The sequence below is a fragment of the Martes martes genome (genome assembly GCF_963455335.1).
Source record: "Martes martes genome assembly, chromosome: 7".
NCBI lineage: Eukaryota > Metazoa > Chordata > Mammalia > Carnivora > Mustelidae > Martes > Martes martes.
In genome coordinates this window covers 50,883,230-50,894,675 of record NC_137894.1, presented here as the reverse complement: position 1 = coordinate 50,894,675, position 11,446 = coordinate 50,883,230, and the positions used below count along the sequence as shown (strand labels likewise).

The 11,446-nt window shown below is 38.8% G+C and overlaps 1 protein-coding gene across 1 annotated transcript; it reads left to right on the top strand.

The window, feature by feature from the left end:
- Nucleotides 1-838: 838 nt before the first annotated feature.
- LOC308346787 (olfactory receptor 11G2-like) lies at nt 839-1,801 on the top strand (the record flags this gene model as incomplete). Its single annotated transcript, XM_080809830.1, has 1 exon — nt 839-1,801. One exon carries the CDS (start codon nt 839-841, stop codon nt 1,799-1,801), a length of 963 nt encoding a protein of 320 aa, XP_080665956.1.
- Between the last annotated feature and the right edge of the window lie 9,645 nt (nt 1,802-11,446).

Below are 11,446 nucleotides of genomic sequence, written 5' to 3'. Positions count from 1 at the left end.
AATTTCTTAGGGGACACATGACCACCCTTAACCTGGGAATTAAATAAATGTCCTAAATCAACTTGACCAAGAGAAGGGGTTCCAGCATACCACTGCATCCTTACCCCAGAGAATAGACCTTTTCCAATCAGGTCAGATTATTGATGTTAATTTTATTTTCCAAGCCATTTACCCAAATGGCCTTAAGTGCTATTTATTCAGGTAGTTTTCTCCAGAAAACTTGATGGATTTGCCCATGAAATTGGTAGATAATGCCACTAGAGAGAATTAAGTTAAAATATAGCCTAAACATCATGTGATTTTTAACTGAAATCAAAAGTCCCACATTTTTCTTGCTCTAGAATCACATGACCAACAAGGCACCTGACCACAAGAAGCTGCATGAACAGGTGACTGTTCCTGGAGTTCCTAAAGGCAATGCATTTATCCATTCATTTAAAAAATTACAGAAAGTCTTCTAAATGCTAGGATCATCTATAGCTCTAGTCACCTCCATGACTCTGCTGCCAGACATAACAATAACCTCAGCCTACTCTTATAAAGGCATTTGTCAAGAAGAGAGATAACCCAGTATATTTAGTTTAAGAGGAGAGAAAAAGAATTACACGTAATAATGTCAACCTACATTGCGTTCTACTACCAGGGATAAGCTAAAGGCAATAGGGATTTTTAATCTATTTTGTTCACTGCTATACCCCCAGTATCTAGAAAAAATACCTTGTCAGCAGTAAACATTCAATAAATATTGAATTCATAATGAATAAATAAACTAATCTCAGTTTCTTCTTTGGACAAAGAAAATGAAACCTCTCCACTGTTCCAGGAATATTCAGTAATTATGGGTTCTTTCATAGCTCCCAGATACATGAAAATCTCCAACACCCTCAACATCTCCAGCACCATCACTGGTTTCATCCTTCTGGGGTTCCCTTGCCCCAGGGAAGGGCAGATCCTCCTCTTTCTGCTCTTCACCCTTCTCTACCTCCTGACCCTCATGGGCAATGGGTCTATCATCTGTGCCGTGCGCTGGGATCAGAGACTCCATACTCCCATGTACATCTTGCTCGCCAACTTCTCCTTCCTAGAGATCTGCTATGTCACCTCCACTGTCCCCAACATGTTGGCCAACTTCCTCTCTGACACCAAGGTCATCTCCTTCTCTGGATGCTTTCTCCAGTTCTACTTTTTCTTCTCTTTGGGTTCTACAGAATGCTTTTTCTTGGCTATTATGGCATTTGATCGGTACCTTGCCATCTGCCGACCTCTACACTATCCAACCATTATGACAAGACGTTTCTGTACCAATCTGGTGGTCACCTGCTGGATACTTGGTTTCCTCTGGTTCCCGGTCCCTATCATTGTTATTTCCCAAATGTCATTCTGTGGGTCCAGGATCATTGACCACTTCCTGTGTGATCCAGGTCCCCTATTAGCACTCACCTGTGCCAGGGCCCCAATAATGGAGTTCTTTTGGATGATTTTAAGTTCTTTGCTTTTATTTATTCCTTTCCTCTGCATCATAGTATCCTATACTCTGGTCCTGAGAGCTGTGTTGAGGGTCCCTTCAGCAGCTGGACGAAGAAAAGCTTTCTCTACCTGTGGGTCCCATCTGGCTGTGGTTTCACTGTTCTATGGTTCAGTGATGGTCATGTATCTGAGCCCAACATCTGAACATGAATCTGGGATGCAGAAGCTTGTGACCCTGTTTTATTCTGTAGGAACCCCACTCATTAATCCTGTCATCTACAGTCTGAGGAACAAAGATATGAAATATGCCCTGCAGAAATTTCTAGGAATATAAAAAATTTTTACTTTGGTAAAAAAAAAAAAAAAAAACTTTGAGTAACTAGCCTACCTTCATACTTCTTCAGGTGAAAAAAATATTAATAACCAATACCACTCTGAGAATTGTTCATCCTATTATTGAATTTATTCATTGTGGCTGTTCATACTTTTCCTAGAATCATTAGAGCAAGAAAGGACTCAGAGACATTATCCAATTCCCTCACTTTATTTTTTTTTAATTTATTTGACAGATAGAGATAGGCAGAGAGGCAGACAGAGAGAGAGGAGGAAGCAGGCTCCCTGCCGAGCAGAGAGCCCAATGTGGGGCTCGATCCCAGGACCCTGGGACCATGACCAGAGCTGAAGGCAGAGGCTTTAACCCACTGAGCCACCCAGGTGCCCCATTCCCTCACTTTATAGATGAATAAGCTGGAGAATGGAAATTTTGAGGGACCTGCTCTGGTCATAACTTTATAATGCACAGAATTTTTTTTTATTTTTAAAGAGCTGCTCTTTCTACTCATAAAGAAAGAAATACATAATAAACTATAAGAAAATATGTTTGCCATTCAGATATGCAGCCATCAAATAGCCTTTCATCTGAGCAGGGAGAAATATGTATATTACTGATAGAAATGTAAACTGGTACAACTTCTACTTAGAACAAATCACAAACAATTTAACAAACTTTAAAATGCATGCTATCCATTAACCCAGCAATTACACTCATTCCTAAATACCTAGTCTACACATACAAGCACGCATATGTGAAAATATGCATGCAGAAGAATATTCATTGTTGCAATGTTGTAATAGCAAACCACTTAAATGCCCATTTATTGAGACCTCTTTAAGTAACATGATGTGCCCATGCAATGGAAAGTGAAACTTTTTTTAAATGAGGGAGTTTAGATGTACAGATATAGAACCACATACAAGTTACTTTGTTAAGTGAATAAATGATATAATCTGTCATTTCTGTTTAAATTATAAATTTGTGCATTTTTTAAAGGATAGACTATACTTTCAAAGGATAGATATGAAACCTAACAATGGTTTCACTTGGGAAGAGGATGGAGGGTGTCTTAGATACAAAATAAAGGAAGATTTATTTCCCCCCTATACCCTTTGTTATCCCGGAGACAAAATTTTATTGATGATGATATGATGATGATGACGACGACGACGACGACATCATCTCTACTGGCAAATTTTCCAAGAATTGGGTCCTGAGGAACAGTTCCCCCACAATTCCCGAGTCCCTTGCATAATCTATAAAGGAGGCTGCCTTCCATAACATATGAAGGAGCCAGGATCTAAGAGTCCACAGACATCATTTCATTCAGACTTCTTAGTTCTGGAGAGAGCAAATGGGAATTACTTTGTCATCTGAGAATTTGTGGGAGGAAATAAACTGTATTAAAGTTATAACCAGACTCTTTTTCAGAACTATTATATTTATATTCTTTATTGCTTACTCATTCATTAAAAACATTTAATGAGGGATGCCTGGGTGGCTCAGTCGGTTAAATTGTCTGACTCTTGATTTTGGCTCAGATCATGATCTTGGGGTCATGGGATCAAATCTTGTGTGAGGCTCTGAACTCAGCTGGGACTCTGCTTCTTTCCATCTGCCCCTCCTCCCACTCACATACCCTCTCAAAATCAAATATACTAATCTTTTAAAAATTTAATGAACTACATCAATGTAGAAAAGAAAGTCCCTGCATTTGTGAAATTTACAATCTAGTGAGGGAGACCAATAATAATCAGATAAACATATAATTCCAGTTAGTCATAGTAGTATAACAAAGAACGAGGGAGAAAAGAAATTTTGTAATCATGTGTGGTGATTTTAATTAGACTTATTGTGGTGATGATTTTCCAATATGTACATATATCAAATCTTTACATTGTACAACTGAAACATAACCTTGTATGTCAAATATCTCTCAATAAAATATGAATATATGAGTATAGAAAATGTTAGGGATTGAAATGTCATTCTCTACTACAACACTCAAAAGAGGCAGTAGAGTCTTGTTGCAACACCTAGCTTGATGTAAATGGGATGACAGAAATGACAACCCTAAGTCATTCCATTAACATTCACTAACTGCTGGCTTTTCTACATTTCACAGATACCTGAACATTTTAACACGTCCAAAATGCTAACACTCTGACTCCTCTCACCCCAAGGAGTTTTGGATCCTCCTCTTTGTGCTCTTCCCTATTTGTCCACTAAAAGCACTACACCCCACAAGCTCCATTATGTATGGCTTCCTGCTAAATAAAGCTAATGGGGAACACCATCAGGAGATCAGAGGGAAGAAAGAGAAGTTAGCTTCAACACAGCGCATAGACCCAGGAAAATGGATCCCATTATTCCTATGCTTTAGAGTGCCTCGCTCTGCTCACTTTGTTTCCTAATGGTATGGTGACTGACCATGCGACCAATAAAATTTCCCACAGAGGGCCTCACCCTCTCCTTTTCTAGATCAAGCTCTGACTACTCAGGTCTCTGGAATTCCCTTCTCTAATGGCCCCAGGCCCACTTCCCTGGCCTGTGTGAACATTTTCCCCTATTCTATCATCTGAATGGCAGTCTGTGTGTACATCCCTGGATCACAGAGGTGACAATGGGGTTATTTGAAGTGGTATGGACAGAGCCTGGATATACAAGATAGGTGTCCTCCTATGTGAGTATGTGAGGGCCTCTCACATTGTCAAACTGATTCAGGGGTAGGAAGAGAAGGGAGTGAGCCACAAGAGAAAGGGCCTGGAGTAAGAGGTCAGCTCTCTCTGCACCACGGTTCTGCATGAAACTCTGAGGAATCTCAGAATTCTACTTCTGAACCTAGGTTTCTAAGTCCATACAAAGTACACCTGAAAATGTAGAAGGATAGGACATATTTTACAGGACACTCTTAGTTTGATTTTTATCTTTTAAATATTTAGACATATTGCATATGGGAGTCCACTTGTATTTTTGCCCTGGGCCCTATGAATGTTATGGCTCAGCCTGGATGGTATATATCTTCTGTGTTCACTACTTTGTTCTAGCAATGGCTACATCTCTCTAGGAATACAGGTTCTCTCAGATGATACCTGCTTTACCACTCTTGCTCTTATGGGGCTCCTCTAACACTATTTCCTCTTCCGACCTTGTGAGGTCTTGGGTAATAATAGTTTCTCTGTGTTACTAGGCTCTGAGTGGCTCAATAGCCATTCTGGATTATCTTAACTCTGTCTGTGTCTCTATAAAAATTCTCTTCATTAGGGTCTCTTCAATTGTGTTCCCTGAATGAACTATTCTCACCAAAATACTAGCCAATAGGATCCAAGAGTACATTAAAAGGATTATTCACCATGGCCAAGTGGGATATATTCCTGGGCTGCAAGGTTGGTTCAACATCTGCAAACCAGTCAATGTGATACAATGCATTAAAAAAAGAAAGAACAAGAACCATATGATACTCTCAATAGATGCTGAAAAAGCATTTGACAAAGTACAACATCCTTTCATGATCAAAACTCTATGTAGGCATAGAGGGTACATACCTCAATAACATCAAAGCTATCTATGAAAAACACACAGAAAATATCATCTCAATGGGGAAAAACTGAGAGATTTTCTGCTAAGGTCAGGAACATGGCAGGGATGTCCATTATCACCACTGCTATTCAAGATAGTACTAGAAGTCCTAGCCTCGGAAATCAGACAACAAAAAGAAATTAAAGGCATCTGAATCAGCAAAGAAAAAGTCAAACTCTCATTCTTTGCAGATGATATGATACTTCATGTGGAAAACCCAAAAGACTCCACTCCAAAACTTCTAGAACTCATACAGGAATTCAGAAAAGTGTCAGGATATAAAATCAATGCACAGAAATCAGTTGCATTCCTATACACCAACAGCAAGACAGAAGAAAGAGAAATTAAGGAGTCGATCTCATGTACAATTACACCCAAAAGCATAAGACACCTACAAATAAACCTAACCAAAGATGCAAAGAATCTGTAGTCAGAAAACTGTAGAATACTCATGAAAGAAATTGAGGAAGACATAAAGAAATGGAAAAACATTCCATGTTCATGGATTGGAAGAACAAATATTGTGAAAATGTCTATGCTACCTAAAGCAATCTACAAATTTAATGCAATCCCTCTCAAAATACCATCAATTTTTTTTCAAAGAAATGGAACAAATAATCCTAAAATTTATATGGAACCAGAAAAGACCCCCAACAGTCAGAGGAATGTTGAAAAAAGAAAGCCTGGTGGTGGGTATTATGGAGGGCACATATTCCCTGGAGTGCTGGGTGTGGTGTATAAACAATGAATTTTGGAACACTGAAAAAAAAAAACCAAAATCTAAAAAATAAATAAATAGATAGAAAAATAAATAAATAAATAAAAAGCAAGCAAGCCAACCAATGTTGGTGGCATCACAATTTCAGACTTCAAGCTCTCTTACAAAGCTGTAATCATCAAGTAATGTAATCATGTAGTACTGGCACAAAAACAGACACATAGATGAATGGAACAGAATAGATAACCCAGAAATAGACCCTCAGCTCTATGGTCAACTAATCTTCAACAGAGCAGGAAAGAATGTCCAATGGGAAAAAAACAGTCTCTTCAACAAATGGTGTTGGGAAAATTGGACAGCCACATGCAGAAGAATGAGACTGTACCATTTCCTTATACCACACACAATAATAGACTCAAAATGGATGAAAGACCTCAACGTGAAGCAGGAATCCAGCAAAACCCTGGAGGAGAACACAAGCAGCAACCTCTTCGACCTCAGCCACAGCAACTTCTTCCTAGAACCATCGCCAAAGGTGAGGGAAGGAAGGGCAAAAATGAACTATTGGGACTTCATCAAGATCAAAAGCTTTTGCACAGCGAAAGAAATAGTCAACAAAACCAAAAGACAACTCACAGGATGGGAGAAGATATTCATAAATGACATATCAGATAAAGGGCTAGTGTCCAAAATCCATAAAGAACTTATCAAACTCAACACCCAAAGAACAAATAATCCAATCAAGAGATGGGCAGAAGACATGAACAGACATTTCTGCAAAGAACACATCCAAATGGCCAACAGACACCTGAAAAAATGTTCCATATCACTCGTCATCAGGGAAATACAAATCAAAATCACAATGAGATAACACCTCACACCAGTCAGAATGACTAAAATTAACAAGTCAGGAAACGACAGATGCTGGTGTGGATGCAGAGAAAGGGGAACCCTTCTACACTGTTGGTGGGAATGTAAACTGGTGCAGCCACTCTGGAAAACAGCATGGAGTTTCCTCAAAAAGTTGGTAATAGAGCTACCCTACGACCCAGCAATCGTACTACTGGGTATTTACCCTAAAGTATTGGGTATTGCACCCTAAAGATACAAACGTAGTGATCCAAAGGGGCATGTGCACCTGAATGTTTATATCAGCAATGTCCACAAACTATGGAAAGAATCTAGATGTCCATCAACAGATGGATGGATAAAGAAGATGTGGTATACATATATACAACGGAATACTATGCAGACATCAAGAAATGAAATCTTGCCATTTGCAACGACGTGAATGGAACTAGAGTGTATTATGCTGAGCAAAATAAGTCAATCAGAGAAAGACAATTATCATATGTTTAGATGAGCAAAGCTGTTTCAAGTTTCAAACAACCAGTAAACATTTTTTTCCAAATAAACTTTTTGACAATTTAAATATTGTTAGATGGGTGCTATTCTTTATAATGGTTTCTTTAAGAGTATTATGAATTTTGTGTGGAAAGGTGAATTATGAAAATTTATGAAATAAAACATTAATAATTTACCCTTAAAATTCATCTATAAATAGCTTATTCTCCATATTACTCACTCTACAAGTTTTCAGGAAAAAGAACAAAACATATCATATGACACTTATAACTTCCTTATAAGTGTAAGAGGAAAGAAGGAGAAAAGAGTCAAAGAGGGAAATAAGACAATGGAAGTAGAGATTAGAGTTTGAGCGAGGTTTGAAGATGTCTTTGAAGATGGAAGAGGAAACCATGAGCCAAATAATGCAGAAGATATCTGAAAGCTATTTAAAAAAAAAAAAAGGCAAAGAAATGATTCTCCCTTACAGCCTCCATAAGGAACTCTGTCCTGCTGACATCTTGATTTTAGTCCAGTGGACCTATTTTGGACTCTATCTTCCAGAACCCTAAGGTAATACAGTTGCATGTTTTCAGCCACTAAATTTTCGGCATTTGTGGAAGCATCAATAAGAAACTGATACAATCAACTGGATAAGAACCTGAAATATTTGGATTATAGCAATATCTTGAAGGAACCTACATGCTGAGGAGGATGTGAACACATCTTCTGTTTTGACTGTGTAAATGACTGCTTTGGAAAAGAAAGTACAGCATGCTCTTCTCCAGTTCAGCCCACAGATGAGAAAATAAACAATGAGACAGCACAGCACATCCCAATGTGTAGCAAGCTTCAAAATGATAACAGTAAGTTTACAAAGTTGAAAGAAGACACATCTGATAAGCCTATGCATATAAGATCAACTACTCTTTGGCAAAAGGACCAAGAACACCAAATGGGGAAAGGATAGTCTCCTTAATAAATGGTGTTGGGAAAACTGAATATCCACATGCCAAAGAATGAAATTGGAACCATATCCTACATTATACACAAAAATAAACACAAATAGATAATCATAAGATCTAAAAACTGTAAAGCTCTTAGAAGAAACCATAAGGGAAAAGCTTCTTAAACACACCGAAAAGTCTCTGGTCTGCACAATTATTTTTTGGATATGACACCAAAGCCCATGAAAGAAAAGCAAAAAGCAACAACTGGTACATCAAACTTAAAAGCTTCTGCACAGCAAAAGAAAGAATACACTAAATGAAAAGGGAACCTGCAGAATGGCAAAGTGTTTGCAAACCATATATTTGACAAGAGGTTAAAACCCAAAATACATAAAGAATTTCTACAACTCAAAAGCAAAAAAAAAAAAAAAATTCAATTTTGACCAAAGTTTACTGGTGTAAACTAAACTGAGTGGTTATGCTAGTTTAGTTTCATAATTATCATAAAAGAAACAGAAAACTTGTTCAAAATCTAGTCTTGTCCAGCAATTATGACAAATGAAATGGAGACGACAGAATTAGGTAAAACAAAAATGTTTTGTTCTTTCTCTTAAAAACTTGTAGAGTGAGTAATATGGAGAATAAGCTATTTATAGATGAATTTTAAGGGTAAATTATTGATGTTTTTATTTCATAAACTCTCATAATTCATCTTTCCAAACAAAATTAGTAATACTCTTAGAGAAACCATTATAAAGAATAGCACCCATCTAACAATATTTAAATTGTCAAAAAGTTTATTTGGGAAAAAAATGTTTACTGGTTGTTTGAAACTTGAAACAACTTTGCTCGTCTAAACAGTTACAAATGGTGGTAGGGTCATAATGTACCTGCCCCTATGGCTCTGCTGGTCTCCCCAGAAAAAAATCCTGAGAAGGATTCCAGTGCAAGTAGTTCATTTGGGTAATGAATGGAACATTGACAGAAGAGTGAAACAAGGAAGTATTCCAGTAGAAAAGGTACATTGTCAAGCCAGCTACCACTGTGGGTAACTGGAGCTAATCCCTCTGGAGAACCCCAGAGAAGTCCCATAGACATCCCAGAGTTATTTCACTCTGCAAGGGAGCTGGAATTTTGATATCCCAGTTCTCATCTGTCCATAGTTGAGGGCTTCTAGGGAGTACAGAGGTCATTAACTTCCCAGAACTTCTGGTGTGAAAGAATGAAGAACAGGCAGGCAAAGCAGGTTTCCCAGTCAGAAAACAAAACAAAATCAACAACAAAAAAAACCTTTGGGAAATAAACGTGGAGGATGGCAGCTACACTAAAGTGAACAAAGGAGGAAATATAGAGGGAATATACACAGGGAACCAATGACCTCTGTTACACTGTACTAATACCACCTCCAAGAATTCTGTGAGAAAATATCTGGGCTGAGGGGATCAGTAAGAGAAGATGCTAACAAAACACAAAACTAAACAAGAAAAGGAATACAAAGAATACAAAGAGGACACGTCATAAATTAGCTCTCGTTATCTGCATGAGTAAATTAATCTCCCCAGGTCCCTCACCCCACAGGGCTTAACTCTCCCACTGCCAGTCATTAATGCAGTGTTCTTGTCTACTTTTCAGAGGGTGAAATTATTCATTCCATGAAAATATATGACCTTCCATTGCATGCTATGTAGCTTGATGTGGCCGTGACACAAGAACATCTGTAAGAAACAGTGGGGAAAAGGAAAATAACAACAACAGGAATAATAATGTTAGAGATGAGGGGTGCCTGGGTGGCTCAGTGGGTTAAGCCTCTGCCTTCACCTCAGGTCATGATCTCGGAGTCCTGGGATTGAGCCCTGCATTGGCCTCTCTGCTCAGTGGGGAGCCTGCTTCCCCTCTGCCTCTCTGCCTACTTGTGACCACTGCTGTCAAATAAATAAATAAAATCTTTAAAAAAATAATAATAATGTTAGAGATGAATTGCAGGTGTTCTTGTTTGTCAGTTTTGAATCTTGTGTTGTGACTGAGGGAAACATTAAAGCTGTTCAAACAAGGAAGCAAAATGAACTAACTGTCTTTAAGATGAACCTTCTTCCACAGTTGGAAACAGAAAGACAGAAAATGAGTTGTGCTAAAAAAAAAAAAAAAAAAAAAAAAAAAAAAAAAAAAAAAAAAAAACCTGCACTCCATCAGAGATGAGGGAGGCATAGAACCCAGCTGCCAGATGCAACTGCTGGAGAGGAACTGTGAAATGCCCTGCTCTGGCCTCTCTTGGACCTGGGCGGTGTACCCTAAAATTCAGCTGTTTGAGGCTCACAGGGCCCAACCATAAACAAGAAAGAAAATATCTATAAAGAAACCAGGTAGGAGCCAAGAAGATTAATTCCTGCTGCAACTGCACAGCCCTCTATGCCTGAGATCTCATCACACCTTCCCGCATCTCTCCTTTATGGAAAGTCAGAAGAGGTTCTGTCCCTAAAACCCATGATTCATACCACTCACTAGAGGCCCAGTAAGTAGCTTCCTGCATGTAGTCACCACACCCTGTTACTTGGATAGACTTTCCTTTGGGCAGCTGGCAGGTGCTCTGAGTCGGTTGGAGGTTGACTAGATCTCAGGTCATCCCTGAGAATATTAGGGCTGGAAAAGGTAATATTTTCTCCTCTACTAGAAAACAAAGGTGGAAGGCACCGGGGTCTCCAGAGAAGGCAGGCCCCCGGGGAAGAAAAGAATTGGCACAGAACAGTCTCCTGACACAGTTCTCTTTCTAGAAGTGGAAAGGTTATCCTCATGGAGCAGGGCCCACTCCCTAGAGGCTCTGCTTATAATCCCTCCAACCTCCAGCAAATACAAAGAGATCACCCTATTTCTACACCTTCTCTCATTGAGGGTTATTGTGGAAGAGACCCGCTCTCCTCTCCAGGAAGACCAGATACTGTAAGAGAATCTTCAGGTTTGGATCCCCCGTTTGTCCCCTTGAAAGCAATGACATAATGCTTAGAGGAGAAAAATAAACATAAAAGTGCTAGAAAAACTACCACCCCCTAAACAAGGCTC